Genomic DNA, 21,721 nt, shown 5'->3' on the forward strand with positions numbered 1-21,721 from the left:
CAGTTACCAATAAACATCCCAGTTATATCTTTGTTGAATACTCTGTGCTTTCTTTTTGCAGGCACTGCTACAATCTACAGTTCAACAGCAAGAAGCAGCTATTGAAAAACAGTATATACTAGCAGTTGAAAAACATTCTCACAAATGTGAAGAACTTCTTAATGCTCAGGTATGGATGTGCACGTACAAAAATCTTCGTGATTTTCTTTTAGTTTCAGCTCTTTTCTGTTTGTAAAAATATTAATATATATGATCAGCAAAGAAAATATCAGTCTTTCACCTTGTGTGCTCAGCATAACAATAAACACAAGTATTTAAAAATGCAAAATAAATAATGACTCTTCATCTGTTGGGATCAAGGGTTTTATAACATTTAAACCTGCTTAGAACAGATTCAAAAAGAGTGTAGCACTGAGAAAAAGTCTCAGAGCAACTTAATACTCCTTTAACAGCTGCCATTTTCTGTAGTCTTGGAGAAAACATGCGTTTTTTTTTAATTTATGTAGTTAAATGCAGGATTTGATTGTATGTGATTTGCACAAGGTTGTGGTCCATATTTTTGATGCAGCTTAGATGGTAGATGCAAATTTCTGTTGTCCAAACCTATTTTTATTTTATAGAAATCTTACATGAAAAAAAAACCCTAGCTATGAGGAATTACATAATATTCAGAAATATATATACGTAAATAGGCCTGTACTGGCTCATTTAACATGACTTGAGTAAAAGCACACTGCATAGCAAGTATTTGAAATCACAGCAATTACTGATGAGTAAAAACCAGGTTTGTTTTTTGAAAATATCTTGGTTTGACTTAAGTGCAGCTCTTGAATCAAAATAATGATGAACATTAGTATATAAGTTTAAAAAAAAAAAGCTAATTTGTTAATAGCATCCTGAAGTTGTTTACATTGCAATTAACAGTATTAACAGTTATCTTTTAAGTACTGTTAGCAATAATTCTAGTAAAAATAAAAAGGATAATAGTTTGTTTATTTAATTTTCTTGGGGTATATTAGACCTAAGTACATCAAAAGTCCACTTGAAGTATTCCACCATTTCCAACAGTGTTTTATGACCATTTCACTGTTCTGACCATATCAATTAACGCTTAGTGCAAACATCTATTAAATATATAAGCATCTGTATAAACAGTATGAAGGGAAGATGTGATAGTTTGGAGAAACCGATTCCATCGTGAATGAGGAGTTTATTGCACAGAACTACAGTTATTTAATGATTACCATAAAGCTCTGCCTAAAAAGCAAGTAAAAATGAATTTTAAGAAAATGTTTTGTGTTTCTGAAATGAGCATATTGTTTACTGACTTGATATCACTTTCTGAATGTTAAAAAAGGGTGAATGTCATGAAATCTGGAAGAATTATAGGAAGATTTTTTGAGGGTGTACTTACAGATTGAGCAAAAATACTGCTCCCATGATGTGTTACATTTGCATCGCAAACAAAAAGGTGGGGACAGAAATGTGAAAACATGTTCAAGAGGTTCAGATTTACCTGGGGAGAACCCGACAATGTAAGGGACCTATTCTTGGTGGTAAGACAGGAGACTATTTATGACATAACACAGGTGCCCAGTTCACATCATGTCTACATTTAACACAATTTAACACCCCCTTTGGATCCCAGAAAAGGTTTACATTTTGTTCACAAACTTCCAAGTCATTTCTCATTCAACTCAATCAAGGTTTACCACCTTTAATTGCAATATAAAACTGGGCTTTTGAAGCCTAATCAAGTAGACAAGTGTGAGTGCTTATGGTAGAACTACCAGGTTTAATAAAATAGGATTTATACTGGCAAATTTTGTTGACTCATAAATCTCTGCTGGAAGAGATCTGAGAAATGTGTAGTATGTTTTTATTCTTTTTTAATACATCTGTTCTTAAATGTATGCTTTGGTGTTTGTTTTAACATTTGTTTTTGTTCAAATGATTTTGTTCTGTGCTAACAGTTAAGATTGCTGAAATGATTACTAATGATTATACACCAAGTTGATTAATATTCTATGTTATGGGATTGTACATGCATATCCACCTTTACATGGAGAGTTATGAGTATCTGTATCACTGCAAAGAATTTTTTTGGTGCAGCAGTAATCACACAGTGCAAGTATGTTCTATACACAAACATAGCTGCTTTTTTTTTTTTGTTCCCTACTAATATTCTTGCCTTACAAGCAGTATTTTACCTTCAAACTTTTAAGCCCACATAAAACTTTGTCAACCCACATAACTTTTTGTCCTCATTTGCCATTCCTTCTAAATTTTCTGCTGTTTTATTTCCAGTTCCACAAAATAAAGATTATCTCATGTAATAACTCCTTCCTCATGCTTTCTCCTAATCCCATTTTCCCCCTAAAATTTAGGGGGAAATGTCTCTTTGAGAAGGACTAAAGGCTGTTTTTCTCTGCTTGTCTTTAACCTACTGTTAAGAGTTTATCTAAGTTTCTGATTTTGAAGCTGTATTTTATCATGGTGGTGTGCCTGTGATGGAGATGCATGTTAAAAGTCTGTCTAGAGAGGTACCATGCTGCTGATACAGTCAGTGTACAAGGCTGTATCTTCCTGGATAGGGGAAGATGTGAAAGGCCTAGTTCTATGGTTTTATCTCAGTTTCCTGCTGGACAAATTTCTGCAATTCATCTTTGATCATTACGCGTGAGGTTTTTCAGCATACTGGCTAGCTATAGGTAACATCATCATCATCTACAGGAGGGAACCATCAGCCCATCAACACAAATTGTCTTAAGTTCTGTAACTTGTTTCAGGTCTGTCAGCTGTCTTTTCACTGTACTCTTCTACTAGATCTAACTCCTTAGGTCTGTGGTTTAGAACATTGCTAAAATTGCAGAAACTTCTCCAAAGTAAAATTCTGAGCAGTTTTCTGTTTTGGCCCTTCTGACAGATGCCTTCCCCACTGATCCTAAAGTAAGAATGTTCTGGTCTATTTTCTGGTTTAGTTTCATCTGCTTGAAGTTCAATATACTCTCTGACATACTATACTGAACTGCCTTTCAGTGAAGTCTCCCTCTGTCTTAATCGTTATCACTATCCATTGCTCTTTAAACAAACACTTGAGAGATGAGCTGGCGGTATCAGTTACTATTCAGTTACTGTCCACAGATGCCAGGTATTTCTATATCTACCCTTTTCTTACTCCATTAACGTCACTTGTCTTGAATATCCAATCTCAAATGTCCCCTAGGTCTGGAGCTTATGGGTCCCCTTCCCCCTTTCCTGGAATGTGTTGAAAGGACCAGTTCCCTCGAAGAAATTGATGATCACTGTAATGGACAATCTCTAGGGCTGCTGTTTTTTTCAAGGACACACACTCTCATATCAACATTTCAAAAAGCAAACCAGGCATTTTCATGGCATATTCAGGGGCACCAGGGTCATGGTGCCCTTCATCAATGAACAGGACAATGAGAACTCTTCTCCTCTATGCCAGGAATCAGTCACGTCATATAGTGAATATTTAGGAAAGCAATGCATGTCAGTTGTAAATTTCTAGCATTTGATGATATTGGAGAAGATGTCATTGGAAAACACGTCAGTTTTTTTACAAGTTGGAAAATCACATATTTCATCCTTTTTCTGAGACAAACGTATTTGTGTCCTGAAAATGAACACCAACTTTGATTTTGTGTTTTAACTCATGCTCTATGAAAATACATACTGAAAAACATGATCAACAAACTTTTGAATAGAAATTTTTAATACTCAGAAAAAGAAGGCACATATAACAGCAAGTTAATAAAAGTGCTTCAGTATATCAGGTATTGTGGTCAGTGCTAGAAGTGAGATGCCACATGGGTAGAACAATATGTATCTTGTAAAGTATGAATATTAAAAACAGAAACAAACAAAAAACCCCAAAGAAAACCCAAAACCAAACCAGACATCTGACTGTAAAATTTATCTCTCTCTGAGATTACTGACAAATTTAGATCATAGTTCTACCTTCTTTAGTAAGTGCTAGCAATCTCTTATGACATGAGGCATGGAAAAGGTCTACAGGCTATGTATACTTTGATTTTTAGTGGGAAAGAGCAGCAGTTTTTTATATATATGTAATTTAAGTTCATTAAATAGATCTCATATTTATGGAGAAATATGGTTTCGTCACTGAGACTTTGTAACTAAGCAATTGCCTGGGCTGGATCCTGGATGCAGCTAGCAGAGGCAGGTATCGCTGGCAATATTATGCTGTTCCATACTTCATATGTGGAATAGAGTGTCTTTCAGCTTTCCCTGTTTTCCAGTGTTTGAATAGAAGTAGTCTGTTCAAACACCAAAGTAGGTTTTTCTTCTGAACATAGAGAAGACATAGAGACTGAGTAACTTTAAAAAGCACGGACCATAAAAGGCACCGTAAAAAGATGGAGTAAGTAAACATCTATTATTTAAAAGTATTTACTATGTAGGACTAGGATGTTCTAAGGAATTTTCTCATTAAGGTTGCTGGACCATGAGCATGACAATGTAAAAGGAATGACCTGTTTTCACTGGAAGCCCTAGAAATGATGATGTATCAGAAATTTCTCTCACTATGCAAAGTAGATGGTGTTAAAAATGTAAACTATATTGAGGTTGATTTTTATATTCTTTTTAAAACAGTCAATGATCTGTGTATTAAGGTAAAATAAAATCTTAAATACCTGCAGCAAATCACTTCTCATTTATGAGAAATCATTTTCCCTCTATTTATTTATCTTGCACTTTTTGTTTCCTTACCTTGATGGGTCTCCTTCCTCACTGTCTTCTAAGCAGTGTGACACAGGCATTCTTGGATGGGGAGGGATTAAAGTATATGTGAAGTGAGGCTCAGATCACACATTTCCATCTCTAAACTATGACTTGACAATATTCCTCCTTTTCTCTATGTCTTCCTGAGGAAACAGTATCAATCAAGGAGATACAACTGGACATTCTGCGTAGTGTTTTCATGCTTGGATGTAGTTAAGGGGAAATATTTTACTGTGGTCCTTTTAATTTTTTAATTTTGTTAGTCTGCATATTTTCCATTTTGATTCACGTAAAAGAAGAATAAAGACAGACAAGGGATAGAAGTCTTTAATTCTATAGTTCAGTTGCATCCATATTCCTTTCCTGGGCTGGACTTCTTTTCTTCTACTCAGTAAACCCTTAAGGATGTGCCTTAAGGATGTGTGGCCTGCAGTTTTCCTTGGTATAGAGTATATTATGTTGAATTTTTTTCCATAGTTTAAGAAGCCAAAGGAGCTGCTAGTATAATTGCGGAGGCAGAACAGTACTGGAAGTGTCACACAGAAAGGAAAGAACTCTGTTAAATGCTTCCTCTGCACTTTTGCATATTGATATTTTTCGTGATGATTTTATGTGAAGCTATGAAACAAATTTCACATTTGTAGATGCAACAACATTTAAGATAAGTAGAGTTAGCCCCATGTCCTTAATTCTTTTTCCACTCTATCATGATGTTGGCTGTCATTTGCATGACATAGTAGTTCAAAATCTGTTGGATGGTGCATGGAATCTTGTGCCCTTTTTTTGAGACACGCTCAGAAAAGTACTGGTTTATCTTCAATTTGAAAACAATTTGCTGAAAGGTCAGTCAGAATAAAAGTTCCATTTGCTAGAACTCAGTTTTTTGAAGTGTATGATGCTTCCAAGAACAGCTTGTGGACAAGCAGAAGACTGGTGTGACAATAGTAATGAGCTGCTGGAATGTGATAGATACCTTACCTTCTCCAGTATTTGGATGATGCATTTTGATGTGTTTTGCATAGCCTTCTGTGAAAAGTACCAGTAAGTCCCCCGACAATTCCTAAAATGTCGAATGTAAAAAGTACTTGTCTTGTATAGCAAGTGACTGCCAGAGAAAATGTTTTATTTCACTCAGCAACTTAGTTCCACAGTCAGGAAGTATAATTTTCTATTATTTCAAATCTTGTTTTTATATCTACTCATAATGTGCAGCATGTTTATATAATAATGTTTATTCTGTGAACTTTGATTTTTTTTTTTTTTTCCCCTCTTGTAAACAAAAGAGTTTCTATGTTTCTCCCATCTAATGGTAGTACTTGAGAAATGTATTTCATGCCTGATCTTGAAGGGAGCATATGCAAACTAGATTCTTAGAGAATTTTGAATATTTGCATTTTTAGGAGACATTAGCCAATTTTTGTGGTGAGAGTAGTAGGTACTTGAATAATCCTGAAGACTTGCAGACTGAAAAAATGAAGGATGCGGTGGACATAACCTTTCTGGTTCATTAATTCCAACTGTGATAGGTTTGGAAATTCTTGAGAGTATTTATCATGTCCCCTTCTTTGGGCATTTCATCTCAGTTCTCAGAAGTCTTGCAGTTTGCTGCTGTGGGAATAATAATTGTTTATTCATTCCCTCCAAAATGAAGTACTTCCTATCAGTCATTCCCATTACGTTTTCATCTAATTGACTTTGCACCTAACCTCTTATCCTTAAACATAGTTCATCTAGATGTGTCTTTTCAGGTCTGCCGCTCTTCTGCCAAAAGCAAAGTTAGACTTTCTCAGAACTTCTTTATTCTCTGATAGTTCCTGATTATGTAAAGGGGGAAAAAAGTATTTATTAGAATCCTGTTGTCAATTTGAGTCATTTATTCCTAAATTCATAATACTTCCATGATTTCTGCGTATATAGAGCGAATTAGAGTGAAAAGATCAAGAATTGGCTATTCCTGTGCTGGGAAGGCTTTTTTTGGTTTGGTTGTGTTTTTTGTTTTAGTTGGTTTTTTTTTTTTTTTTTCCTTAAATCCTCAAAAAGTTTGATTTATCCTTACTCTGTGTTTTGGTTTTGTATGTGTTGACTTTGTATTGAGTATTGCTTAGTATTTACCTCCCAAAGTAAAAGTTACATTGCTAAAATCCAAAGGCATATCTATTTTTTGAAAAAATGTAAATCCTTACCAGAGTCTTCTAATTTCATTTGAATCTGCCCACTATTGCAAGCTAGTTAAAGGATGATTTTGCAGTCCCTTTGCACTGTTAATTCAGCCAGGATACTTTCAGAGTCTCAACCAAAAATCTTATTTGGAAATTGCATTTGCTTCCTTGGATTTGTCAAGTTCCACTTGAGAGTAGCTCTTTACTATGATTTTTGCTTTCTGCCTTTTGCTTATATAACAAGTTTCCTTAAAATTTTCATTACTTGTTATGAATTTATATCATCAACTCTTGTCAATACTGAACAACTAGGTAATATAGTATGATTTTTCTCCTCAGTTATTTTTCTGTCAGCTATTATTGAAAAATGATTTGTTTTTTCCCCCTCCGTTTTGCTATCTTCTCTTACTGAACAATTTGCTGTTTATATTGCTCATATTTTAGGAGTTCATTTCCTTTTATTTTTCCTGATAGATGGAGCAATTCTGTGAGAACTCATACAGGCTGTGAAATGGATTAGATCACAAAAACAGAAGGGCTAATTAATACTTTTTTTTTTTTCATATTTTTTACTGAAGTTCCTTATTTCTGTATCCTTAGAACCTCAAAGTTTGTGGGTTTTTTAATAGTCTCTATTACTATGTATGCTTTCTGAGAAAAGTATTTTCATTATTAGGTGACTTTGTATAGCTGCTTACTTTATTTGTAAAAACAATAAAGCACGTATGCAGCAAAATGTTTTAAGCTTAATTTCAGCCTCTGATGTGCCTCAAATTATACAGTTTACATACTGTCTGTATACTGCTGAGTGGAACCCTGAGTACGAGTATAGGCTTAGTTATTTTATTACCATATTATAATTTTTCTTTATTTTCATTGTTTTAACTTTTCTGGTTTAATAATGTTTTGCTGATTCCTGAGCTTTCTCTTAGAAAAGTTTTGCTGCTTTGTTAGCCACTTGGACTTCAAACTGGCAAAAAGATACAGTTCAACCATGCAGTAATAAGTTATAATTTGAGGAAGTGGAAATATGTAACAGATGTTGGAATTCTTCAGACAGATTTTCCACCTTGTGCTGCCAAACACTCAGATGCCACAGATAGTGAGGACAGTGTAGGAAACCAGTTACGATTACCAGATCTTGTCATTTGACTTGGGCATAGTTTAGCAGTGGTGAAGAAAAGGTGCATTATAAAAGAATATGCTGTTAAATATAGCCAGCCTTTCTACAGGAGCAGAAAACTATTATTTGTGTTTTAATAAGATTGCCTTTTTCCTCAGGTTAGTATTTTGTATAGGATGTAGAAATGGACATATTTTGATAACACTACAAAATTATGATGCTATAATTGTGTGTTTTTGTTATGTCATCTCCCTCTCACATAGAGATAATGTTTCCCACAACCTGTGTTATTTCTTCCTACTGTTAGATTCCTTCATGAGAGACAGAAATAAAAGTAGAACTTTGTGGGTTAAGAAGATTTCTTGTTAAAATAGGTGAACAAATTTGAATTGGTGAATTCTTAAAAAGCCCAATCCAGTCGTTTATTTTTCCTGCTGATGAATGAAGTACTGAAACATTTGATAAATGCTTCTCAAGAGAATTTTTCCCAAATCTCGAGGGACAGGGATTGTTCTATGTCCATATGTAATGAAGGTAGGAAAAAAAAATATGTTGGAGATGAGAGATAAACTCTTATTATGCCTGCGTTTCTTCTGTTAAGCTACTAACTACAATGCAGTTTCACTAGATTAAAAAATTCAGTAGATTTTTGTTACAAGAAAAATTGGTCATTCACTAAGGGTGAATTAGACATACATATGTCTTAATATACTGTTTTTCAGAACGATGCCATTAAAAGAAGGTTCCAAGTGTCATTTCATTAGTGCGTGAAAATAGTTTCCTCAGACAGAAGATCTCTGAAAGTGTGAAATACTATTTTGTTGCAGTGATACTACAAATAATGCAAGCTTTTTTTTCTGTTTAGTGTTAGGATACTAATATTAACTTTGGTTGTTCTGTGATGTTGTTTGCTGTTTTGTTTTTGAATTATTATCTAACTGACTACTTTTACATAAGCTATGAATAGCAGTTAACAAAATGAATTTATCCATACTGAATTTGGTGATCTGTGCATGATGATTTACTCAATATTGTGAAGGAGCCAACGTGCAGAAACATAAATTTGATGCCTATTAGTTATAGCAAAAGAACTGCATCCTCATTTGTGGATGAAATCCTGTACTCGTTTCCTTTTAAATGAAACAGTACAGGGCCCAGGAAGAAACCATCTATATTTTTAAAAAGCATTTCAGTTCATGGAAGACACCCTATTTTCCATTTTTCTTTAAATTTGCAGTTTAGGATTAATAGGAATATGCAAGGAATTATAACTGTACTAAATGAGCATTCATTATTAATAGCTTTAATACAGTGTTTCAGCTGTAAAATAGCTCATATCCTGCATTATTTCGTTCACTCCATGAATTATTATAATATATACTATGTAATCCTTCAAAAGATGTTTACCTGAAAGAAAAGTGTCATGATTCCCCAGAAATAAATTTAATATATAAAAATAACAAAAAAGACTGACTAGTTGCTATTGTGATTAAACCTGTTTACAATGTCTTCTGTGACTCACATTCCAGGAAAAAAAGAAAGACTTTTTTGATTTCTTTTTTACAGGAATCAAGAAAAACCACAGGACCTCTGTATTTATATTTGAATCTACATCAAACGATTTTCATTTGGAACCATTGCCTAGAGAACTTCTTGCAGGGAGGAAAACATTATAACCTATTTTTGAATGCCTTTTGTTTTAAGTTGATTTTCAGAAGACTCTTCTTGATCCTCTCTTGCTGCTTTCCAGAGAGTAGGGTAGAAACACTAGTATTTCTCTCCACTTTGGAATAGCACTTTTCTTAAAAAGTTTTGGTTTTTTCTTTTATTGGAAAACACTTTCTTGTGTCTCACTGGGCCATCATGTCCCACTACAATTTGCTCTTCAGAATTTTTATACATCAGAATTTTGCACTCAACCCTATAGTCCCTGCCTAAGGAATAAAAGGAAGCAAATTACGGCTTTGTCAGAGGGCTAGGTAAGGGTGCTGGGCTATGGAAATTGGTTTAGGCAAAGTGATGCGTTAAAGAGCTATACTATTTGTTGCACCTAAGCTAAAGGTTTTTAGATCTGGCTGAGTATCTCTGCGTAGTGTCCTACAGTCTGCTGTGCCTTATACATCACATGCACAATGTGGGTGTTCAGCCTAGTAAACTTACGCTGGCTGAAAACGTCCTTGTTGCACTAAACTGGAGTTTTCACTGAGCTTTATTTTGGCCTCATGCTGATTCATTCACCATGTTTCCAGTTCAGGACAATTTTTTTTTTTTTAAGATTATCTGTAGCCATAACTTTTCATCTATGTCCATTTTAGCATTTTAGTCCAGAGTGTCAGTAAGATATATTTGTTTAATAACAACTGGATAATTGGATTCTAAGCTCCAACATGTTTAGAATTTTCCTACCTGTTTTCTGGTTCTTAGATTGTTGATTAACAAAGGAAAAAACTCACTTCAACTTCCATTTAGAAACTTCATGGATACTGTCTTATAGTCTACACAGGTTAGGTGCTTCTTTCCCAAATGTGAGGCTCCATAAGTAGGTCTCCATCATAACTTTCACAGGAAAACTGGAATAGACTTGATTATTTTTCATAGGACTGTTAGGTCTGATGAACTCATTAGCCTACTTACAGGAGACTGATCACTCTTTCTTGAAGACTTCTATTAGGTTTACTTGTTGAAGTATGGGCAATATCCTCCTGACAGGTACAATTACCAGGAGACCTCCAACTTTGATGTCCGGATGAGCCTAAGAGAAAGTAGCCTCTACAATGCTCGGGAATCAAAATTCTGTGTTTAGATAGCTCAGAGTGGTGCCTTAAGTCTTAGTGCTCTTCCTTTATTCCTTTAATACTGTCTAACAGAGAGAGGAACATGTTCATAATTCTTACCTGTGGAAACTAGAAATGCTGAATGAGATTCATTCAACTCACATCTTTTCTATAGCTTTTATTTATGTTAAGAAGAGGAGGGGGTTATGGGATAAGTTTGCTTACGTGTAGGGATTTAACTCCACATATATGATCTTTAATTCAGCAATGTTCTGTATTATTAAGAGACCTTTGCTATAGTTGAACAAAAATCTACAAGCCAAGTAAATGAACCTAAAACATCCTGTTATTTCCTGTTAGCTAAAAATACAAGAGCACTTGAAAGCTCTCAAATGTGTAAGTGCTGAAGTGAAACTGTCACCTTTTATATGTTTTTAACCTTCAACTCCCTTTAATAACTTCATCTGAAAGACCGACTGAGGAAGCACTGACTGTATATAAATTTCATCGTGGCCATTTAGTACCACAGTCCAAAGTCATTCTGCATACATCTAGAAAATTAATGTACCTAATGCTTGTATACAATAACTTCTACTTAGAAGGTATATGGATTATTTCAAAATCTGAAGTACAAAGCGAGTTGCCCTAATTTAAAGACTAGTTCCAGAGGGGTTACAATAGCTTGCTGTGCAGAGACATTTAAACTAACAGCTTGGAATTCTATTCATACAATCATTAATCATTTCCTTTGCATTACTGCTTTTTTCAAAGTCTGTCAGAATGCTGTCATTATACAGAAATAGCTAAAATTCCTTGATCGCTGTCAGAAGAGGGAATGCACAGAAACCTTTACTGTCCATAACTTCCCACATTTTCTGCTCAAGTGTTATGCATAACCTAGGTACCCGAATATGCCTTGAAAGATCTGTGCTTCTGTAAAAAGGAATTCAGATGACAAGGTGGTGCGTTCTTTTCTATAAAATGGATTAATAATACCACTGAGCTCACTTTACATCATTTTAATAAGCACAGCTTTCAAGGAGATTCCATGGCTCTGTATGAGGGTTAATACTACTGTGGGGCACAGTACTGTGAAAAAAATGAAAGATCTTGATTAAATTGCTTATTATTTACATGCAGAATGGAAGCTTTCATCCTTTTTGTTTTATCTATGCTAACTATGCAATATGGGTTTTCTGGACTCAGGACCTGTTTCAGGGAGAAGCAGTTCACATTATTTTATTCTGCTTTGTCTATTTCCAGTTACTTATTTCTTTTCATATAATTTATGTAATTTAATAGCTGAGGTACGTTTCTCTCTGAAAAAGAAAACTATTTGGCCAAATACAAATTCTGAAGCCAAATAAACAGTTCTTCAAGGTATTTCTCTAGGACTAGTACAAGAGAATTTGCTTTACTGGGTTGTATGGACAGCTGTTGCAACATTTGTGATGATATATGAACTTTTGGAAGTTCAGATATGAAGGTAACCATTTATGGAACGATTATTCCACATGAATAAACATTTACATTATAATAGGAAAGGACATGCCAAGCTATTCACAAAAGGCCTACAATCTTGAAAGTATAAATTTTACGTTTCCATGAGAAATGGGGATGCTATATAATATAAAAGAAGTTGCTTTGAAATATGCCAAAAATCATTGAAAGCATTCTAAATGTGCTCACAAAGTTACCTCTAGTATCTTGAAAAATAGGAACTAGTGTGTTTTAATACAGAGATACAATTCTTAGTACAGTTCTTACTGAATTTCTGTGAATTCCATAAAACTCAAAATGTAATGCCATCTAGATTTTCTAATCTACTAAGGAAATAGGAGATCCTAAGCTCAATTAAAGTGATCATACTGCAAATGGCAGTCACAGCAGCCTTCATTTTAATGGTAATTGTTTACTCATTAGGCAACCTTTTCTGTAGTTAAAGTGGCAAGCAAAAGCAGTATATTGTATTTTAAAGATTTCCCTTTATGCTTCCACAAGAAGCAAACTCATTTATTTTACACTGCTGTCTATATTTCCATTTCTTTGGTATGCTATATCTCCATGGAATTGATTGAATTTGACAGATACGTCCAGGTGTTGTTAAACTCCTTATTATTGTAACAACCAGCTGGAGTAACATTTTCTTGTTTTATACAGAGTTGATCTCTGGATTTAGTTGGTCACTCTTCTCTGCAGTGAAGGAGATACATTTTTCACTTCAGAGGTGTATTAAAGATCAGAACTTTTCAGGTTTCTCTATTGTAAAAAAGTTTTGGTCCCAATATCTGTATTTTTCAGGATTGTAGGTCTACCACAGGTTTATGAAAAGTAGACTGCTGAGTAATGAGGTTGGGGTCATGCGGAAGGCTGTAGTCATGAAAGTATTTAATCTGCAGGGAAAACAGACATTAGTTGTCACCATTGGCCATGTATACATGTTCTATATTGTATTAATGCAAATGTCTGCATTATTTCAGGACTTCCAGATTGGGCTTGAATGTTTTCTTACACATATATGTAAAATAAAATTTCTAAAACTGCCCTGAAGTTTAAAGGCTGAAAATTGTAGTCACATGGGGAATGTTGGAACATACATCTGGTAGCTGGCCCATTATGGCAACTTGAAATATGCATACACAGTCTTCATATCTAACCTAGAAATCTGATGGTCACAGTCAAACTGGAATTAAATGCCTGCAAGTTTTACACTAAAAATTCTAATCTTGCTGAACAAGCTGACTGCCATTCTAATGTAGGTGTCTTAAAGATAGATGTGATTTTCTTTAATGAGCTCTCCGTAGAAAGTCTCTTGCTGATTCTTGACTGAAGCAAATAAAGTTTCAGTCTTTCAATTAATATTAGTAAACGTTGATTTGTGGCATATGTCTGATAAAATATTTGCATATGTTTGTCTTCTGTTGTGTCATTCTTTCAAATAAAAGTGAAATTACAGATTTGTAGTCTGTGCAGTCAAGTGAAGAGTCATGGAGATCATTTAACTAATAAAATCCATTTATTGTTTCACCTTTGAGTTACTGGGAAAAAATAATTTCGATAAGTGCCCTGATAGTTAAAGCTCATGTCTGAAAATACTGACTCCACAAGAATAGTTACACATCATTAAGTATATCCATGATGTGAATTTCACCACTCCTTCCACAGGTGTTTTCCATTAGAATATGTCTGCTCCATTCAGCCCTATTTTAAGTAAATTCACAAGGAAATGCCTCTTTACATGTTTATCCTGGAAGGGCAGATAGGTGTTTTATTTTATAAAGCAGTCTAGAAGTTTTCTATTCTATTCTTCAAATGAAAAAATATTTTTCAGAACATAGTATTGCAGTTTGGTAATGTATTTCTAGCTGCCATTAGAGACATAATATTCATGAAATGGAAATGACTGTTTCTTAGAAATGCTGGTGAAAGGGGTATTTGCCTGCATAAGTGTTTGTGTATAAAATTGTGTGTTCATGATACACACTTTTATTAATATAAAACTCTACTGTTACACTTTCCTTTTGGTGATCTTGTAAAATATTATTATGGATATATGGATAGTATACTTTAAGGTTATAAGATATCATCTCTTAAATAACATGTAAAAAAGTGTACTGATTTGCTAGCAATTATCTCATGACAAATATCCGACATCAATAATTTCCAGTAATAATTTTTAGTTTTGGAAAACAGCTTAGCTCTTATAGACAAAACCCACATCTTTGAAATGCTTTACTTGGTTTAGTGAAAAACAGATAAATGGGTTGTTATTAAGAACAGTTGACAGATTATACATCTATGTATAGACTACTTGGCCACTTTATTTCAGTGTTCATTTTCTCCCTGAAAAAATGTTTTGGATTACAAGAAAATTAGAAGAAAGACGCATTCTCTTTTGCTCTCATTTCCTGGCTTTCAAAGTTCATGGTATCACAAATGATTGAAAAAAAAAAAAACATTTGTCTTCTGCCCTCTATATGTATAACTGAGAGGTAGTGCAAGCATAACTTAAAATCTGCAGCTGTTTAAATTAAATGTTTAAAGTGTGGTGTTGCTTAGATCATCTTTATAAATTTTGTAAGTGTTGCCTTTATGTAGTGATTTTTTTTTTTCAACTTCTTTCCTAATAGTCTTCAGACTGAGAGGAAAAATTAGATAATCAGGAAGCTAAACATTTATTGTAATTTTTTTTTCATGACATGAAATCAATTAAAGGAGTGCTGTGTGTGTTATTGAACTGAATCTATATTTTAAGTTGTTTGTAAGCAACCGACAAACCGAAGCGTCTTGGATGAGTTCTTTTTGTCTGTTTTACTAGCAGACTGTGGTTACAATAATATGGATGTTTTCTCCCAAATAGCATCAGCGACTTCTCAACATTTTGGAAGCAGAGAAGGAAGTGTTATCAGAAAAGATAGAAGAAGCTTTGATGCAGCAGTCGCAAAAACACAAGGTATTGCTTTTATTTATCAAAAAAAACAGGTCTGATCTGCACCATGGAGTTCCTTGGGAATGATCCTGTCACAATCATTGACAGGAAGAGGAAGCTTTCTCAAGCACTTTGACTGTTTGAAATGATTTTTAGCCACTCCTTTATTGTGTATTGCAGTTTAATTTTTCATAACATTTACAGGAAGTGCTTGACAAATGTTTGGATGAAGAAAGACAAAGAAGTAAGGAGGCTGTGGCAGCTGCTGCAAAGGTATCTCCTGTTAAGTAGTAGACATACAATATGGATTCCATGTGTGTCATTACAAATGCCAAGTTCAGCAACTCATTTCATAATTAAATTTGTCAAACTCTATGTTCTCATCTGTGTTTAAAAGAAGCTAGTTCTATAAATCATGAACGTATCTGTTATATCCTATTCCTTAATACAGATAGTCTATGTAACTTATTCTGTCTAAGATAGCCTCTGAATTAGTTTGTAACAGGAAGTCACAATATTGCAGTTCGGTTGTTGGTGTTTCCTGAATATCTGGTTTCGTGGTCTTTCAGTTAACATCAATACATCTTGATTTGAAGAGCTAGGTAGCAGGGTCAACTGATGATCTTAAGACAATTAGCATTGTGTCTTATTTAACTTTTGTTAAATATGGTCATTTTCAATGAGGACAGAACTATTTTATAAATCATAAAAATTTGGACATTTTAACAGGTTTTCAGTTATTTTATTTAAGTTAATGTTTGGCTAAAAGTTAGTATTCACTTTTTTAAATATGATTTCTTCAGTCTATTTCATTATTAAGTGCATTGGGGTTAGGACAGTAATTTTGTAAATGTTAAGCTATCTTTCATTTCTAATACTGATGCAGAATCCAGTACAAAATTTCAGTTACATGTAATGAGCTAGCTAGGGAAAACTAGTGATGTATGTTACCTAGCACAATTGGTTAGGCTATATTATCATTTCCTGTGTATCTTCATAGGTAGTATATGCACACTAGCTGAGCACCTCTCTGAATAACATTCAGTAACACAAGAAACATCTGTTACATGGTTGGTATCTAGGGGCAAATGTGTGTATAATAAAATATCTTAATTTAATAGGACATTTTTTCAACTTACATTTTTATTATATTTTATATATGTCTAAATAAATAATCAAGTCCCAATGAATTGCAAGAAACAGCTTTATTTATAAGTGTAGGTATTTGAGGGACCCACTATTTTTTGCCATTTATAACTTCACTTGACCAGTTCCGTAATCACCACCAAAGGGCATTGGAATGACCTGTAAGCTTATTAAAATTGAGGGGGGTGTGGGTGTGGTTTGTCACCCCATGTTTGTTTATTTTGAACTTCAGCCTGCCATTATTTATTTGTAGATATTATGCAATGATTGTCTTCCTGATAAATATATTTGTGTGGGTCAGCATGTGTAGAGCTGTCCTTGTTACTTCAAATTCAGTGTGTGTCTTCTGATGATTTCATGTAATGGTTGAATATAAACATGTAATGGTTGAATATAAATAGTGGGGGAAAAAAAAAATTATGAGACAGTACTTCTTGTAGAATGTATCGCTGAGGAGTTTTGGGAGGGAAGACACATTTGTTTTACGTATGTATTGGCTACTTTGCCACAGAAAGCACTCAGACTGTTTTTGGACTTTAGATACTTGTAGATAAGAGCAAGAATATCTCATATATGGGAATACCAAGCAGTGTAGAGAGGCCCATGGTGTACCTACTCTTACATGGTTTCTGCTGCATGTTTTTTGTGTTGGCATTAAGTAAGCTAGTTATGATATATTGTGTTTTCAGTAGGTGGGAATTTAAGATCCTGGCTTGTAACTTTCTTTTTCTTTCTGTCATTGTGCAGTGGTAATACCTGCTTGGTAGCACCTTAAGATAAATTTAAGCTCATAGTTCAGAAGTGAAAATATTCATGTCCTATATCTTGTCAGCTCATAAATCTCATTACAAGAAGTAATATGTATTAGGCACCCATGTTGGGTATTTTGGTCATTTATGTGTGCCTGATTTGTTTCAAAGGCTGAAAAAGAAGTTGTGCGGGAGGCTGTTCTGAAAGCAGTAGAGGAGGAGAGGAAAAATATGGAGAAGATTCATGCAGAAGAAAGAAAAATGTGGAAAGCAGAACGTGACAGACATAAGATTGCCCAGGCTGTTTGGGAAGCCATGCAAGAGCAAAGAAAGCATAATCAAGTTAGTATATTTTACCCTTCCATGGACCTGCTTTGTGTATTTTATTTTTTCTTTTGAATGTCTTCCTCATGTTGTGGTAGATTTTCTTGTGACATCTATCATTCATCACTGCACCTAGTTGCTGTGCATTGCAAATATCAATCTTGTTAGTTTATCTTCATCTAGACTATGTGTATGGAGAGAAGTTGGCACATTCAGAACAAAATTCCTGCAACCTTTTCAGGTACGTATATTGAAATGAGATGAATCATGCCCCTTAAGTGCCTGGTTTTGTCTACTAACTTCAAAAGGAGCCCAAGGTGACTAGCTCAGATACTGGCATTTATGTTGTAGACAGTTTAGGTGACTTTTTTATACCTATGGAAGAGAAGAGATGTTACATTTTTTCCTTATTATGCTGGAATTCTATTGTTTCTCTTAGTAAAAAGATACTTTTCTGGTAAAAAGATACTTTTCTAACACAAAAAAATAGAATAGGTACAAAATAAAAAGAGGGTTATGAAAATTTGAAACCTAAACCACTAACGAACCAGAAATGTTTCTAGAGTTACTTTTTAGACAGGTGCTTCTATAAAGATAATTGTATGTTACTTAACACATTCCCAACACTGCTTTTAACAATTGTAGGAAACACTAATTTAAAATATTATAGTAGCAGTTAAATTACTCTTCCAAATGTTGAATTTTGTAGTCTCTGGTGCTGGAAATATTTGGGGGAACAGTCTGTAAATTCACTGATTTCCTGGTGGCATACTTGAATGTTATAGTCTGAAGAATTTTAAACAAGATATGTTTCATTCAGGTGTTGGAATTTGATATTACTGTATTTTTTTTTAATGTCCTTAATAACAAAAAAAAAAAACCTTTAGAATTTGAAGTAAAATAGAAGTAAAGTAGCATATCACAGAAGTTTAAAAATCAACTCTTTAGAAACAGACCCCATTTCCCTTTCCAGTGTTAAACAGAATTATTAACCTCATACCTAATCAACTACAGAAAAAGTTGGGGTTTGATGCTAAGCCATTATTATACTGTGTTGCTTATATTATATAAGATGTCAGTTTTCAAGACTGTAATTTTGCTATACTGATAAGCCTTCAGACACTCACTCTTCTCTACAACAAAAAGATAAGCAGCTGACTTGAAAGCTAAATTCAAGCTGAGAACAATTGCTCAGGGTTTAGTTAGATACAAATCATTTAGACTATCCAGAATGAGAATTGGTACCAGTGGTGTAGAGGATCTGTTAATAGAAGGGAGAGCAATAAAGTAGTTGTTTACTACAGTAAAGAAAAAGACAGCAATTTTATAGCTTGTGGAACATGAAGAGATTAACAGGAGGGTGACTATAGTAATGAAGTTTGAGGAGAGTTTTGGTGAATCCTGAAGACTTTTGTGAAGGAGTCCTGTAGCTGGATGCATGAGGTCGGCCAGGGTTCTATGTTTATGGATTTGGGGAGCATGTAAAATGTCCCAGGGGTGGGAGAGTGGCGGATTAAGTTGACAGTGACTCAGGGTAGGTTTACCTTCCCTGTGGAGCGTTCTGCTAGAGTTTCTTCTTGTTGTTGATATTGCCTTTGAAGTTGTCACAGGACAGGATGATATTAGAAGTAGTTTAATGCTGATGGATGTACTCTTTCAGAGAAAGTCTTAAATATACTGAGATGTCAGTGCTTTTCTGAGGAAGAAATTCAGGCCTTTCAGAAGGACAGGTTTTTCAGCTGAAGCTGCTAGTTGATCAAGTAGTTGATACTGTTGGTTTATCTAGTGGTGTACTTGTTGTGACAGTGAGTAGCACTGAGGTATTGGAGAGTGTTGTGATTAATTCTCCTGTAAATATCTCTCTGTTATGTAGTCACGTGGCATTAGTTAATTCCATCTTTTTTAATACTGAATAGCTCTGACAACTTTGATGGTAGCAGGAATAATTTATCTCATATTATAATATATGATGATTTCTTCTTTGAGTTAGGTTCACTTTTCAAATACCTAATCTATTTTCAATTTAGGAAAATGCAGATTTTTCTTGAGATCCAAAATTCTCTCACATAAATGTGTAGCATACTTGAAGTTACACTCTTTATTCTCTGATTAATGAGTACAAATTCTTTGGGGAGGATGGACTTTTATGTAGAAATTTGTTTCTTTCAGAAATTTTCACTTGTTACCTCTGCCAAGAACTTGCCTGCCTCCTTTAGGCCATTGCTATTATAAACATACAACAACTGCTAAAATTCTCTGTCTGACAACAAAAGAAGTCCTGCAGAGCTAATGTGCCAACTGATAGCTTATATACGGTGTCAGATGTGACTTTGGTTTAGCAATGAAAAACACTTGGAACTACAGGCAGTTTGTGTGCGGACATTAATTTTTTTGGGTAGAGCCTTCCACTCAGAATTGTTTCTTATTTATATTTTTTACTATAAGATTTCTCTTTCAAGAGCTGTAACTGCGCTATTGACTTTCTTGCAGTTATTGTTTAGACAACATACTCTGTCAAGTCAGCTCTGTAACGGCCAAAAGTAAAACATACAGTCTAACATTTTAGATAGTGAAATATAAAATTGTGGCCATGTAACACTTGCCTCATTTAATTCTTTGTGCTGTATAATTCTTTATTCTTCCTGCTTCAAAATTGTCACCTGATACTGTTATGATGTTTAGTACCAAGTAATCAAACAATTAAGTGTAGTTGAATGTAAGTGAACATGCAATCTTTTAGTATCAGACATATAAAAAGAGCTTCAAAAGCAGTACTGTTACTTCAAGAAAGAGAACTTTCTTTCTGACTAACGCATGATTTTGGAACGTAATACTAGGAAAGAGAAGCCTGACTTGTTTTTAACAAAATCTCTCTTCTCTTAGTTTATCTTCTTCAATTTATCACCAGAGGAAATAATCAGTGTGTGAGAAAGAAAAGACATTTTTATATTTACTTCTCCATCTTTTTCTTTTTTAGTCTTGTATCACACTAGTAATTGTCATAGAAACCTAGATTAAAATTTAATTTTATTCTGCTGCAGGTTAATTGGAAGAGATTTGCTTTACTGATTGGAACTAAAACAAAGAAATTAAGCATAGTATTAAAGAGAAGGAATTTTCCTTCACTAATAGTGTAAGTCTGCAAAATTGAAAGAGGAAGATCAGAAAGGGTCACTGTAGTCTTCTGCAAATAGGTGAGGCAGAATGGCTTCTGGTGATGGCACTCATAAGTAACTCTAGGAATAATTAATGGAAAAACTTGAAGACATTCAAAATTTTATAATTTTCTTAGAGATAGAAACCCACTTTATAATTTATGTGATTTAAATATATTTTGGTCTGTGTTAGAGTTGAATAAGAACAAAACAGAAGAAATTGAGACCCCAAATTTGACAGCCAAACAGGACCTCAAGAGAATTGTGAATTTGGTAGTAGAAGCTGGGTTACAGTGTCAGCAGGCACTGAGAATCATAGCCAAGAACCTACAGCCCTGGCCTTAAGAAAAAGAGTTTCTGACAAATGGCTGTAAATTAAGAACAGAGAAGACGCACATCAATGTAGAACGCTGAAAAGTAAAACTAGACGAACCATTAGGGAAAAGGACATTGTCATATGCATGGGGCAAGAGTTGATAAACTAGATGGGAAAGACATAGTTTAAAAACTGCAGCACCATTGTGTATCTGTAAAACATTTAAATTATGAAAATGAGGGAAAATAGATTTCTGTGTCATAATGGTATGAATTTGTTGGCTTCTCCTTTGCCTTCTAGACCAGAAAATATGTTTAGGACTCTTGATTCTTTGTTTTAAAGGAGGAATTTACTATCCACTAATTTTCTTTATAAAATAAAAAATTTTTATTTTCTTCACCAGTTTTTAAACACATGCACTAGAAGAACCGTGTAGAACTTGGTTATATATGAGAAAGCAATTGGAAAAAACCTTAAAGTATGCTAGTTAACATTTCTTTGGTCAGGCAATTTTAGCATAAGAACAATAAAGCTTTGAAGATCACAGTTCTGCTGAATCAGGTGGTGAGATTTCCTTTCATCTTCTAAATAATTTGTTTAAAAGAAGAAAAGATTAATGTTTACTGTGCGGGGATGATACAGGTATTTTTTTAGACTTTTGTTGTTGTTGTTGCTGCAGAGTGGCCAGCAAGAAGAGCCATAGTGGATGCAAATCTGGAAGTTTTATGCAGATTGCTTCTACTTGTTAGATATTCATGCTTGACAAAACTTTGTGT

The 21,721-nt window shown here is 34.2% G+C and overlaps 1 protein-coding gene across 6 annotated transcripts in view; it reads left to right on the plus strand.

The window, feature by feature from the left end:
• Positions 1-21,721, plus strand: part of CCDC91 (coiled-coil domain containing 91) — a 165,617-nt gene that overhangs the window by 93,170 nt on the left and 50,726 nt on the right. For all 6 annotated transcript variants that reach the window (XM_076344980.1, XM_076345026.1, XM_076345018.1 and 3 more), the window contains 4 exons: positions 62-169; positions 15,187-15,279; positions 15,460-15,528; positions 17,322-17,492. In XM_076344980.1, the coding sequence (XP_076201095.1) occupies positions 62-169; positions 15,187-15,279; positions 15,460-15,528; positions 17,322-17,492 (441 nt within the window). The remainder of the gene's footprint in view (positions 1-61; positions 170-15,186; positions 15,280-15,459; positions 15,529-17,321; positions 17,493-21,721) is intronic.

The sequence above is a fragment of the Aptenodytes patagonicus genome, chromosome 1 (genome assembly GCF_965638725.1).
Source record: "Aptenodytes patagonicus chromosome 1, bAptPat1.pri.cur, whole genome shotgun sequence".
In the NCBI taxonomy this organism is placed as follows: Eukaryota; Metazoa; Chordata; class Aves; order Sphenisciformes; family Spheniscidae; genus Aptenodytes; species Aptenodytes patagonicus.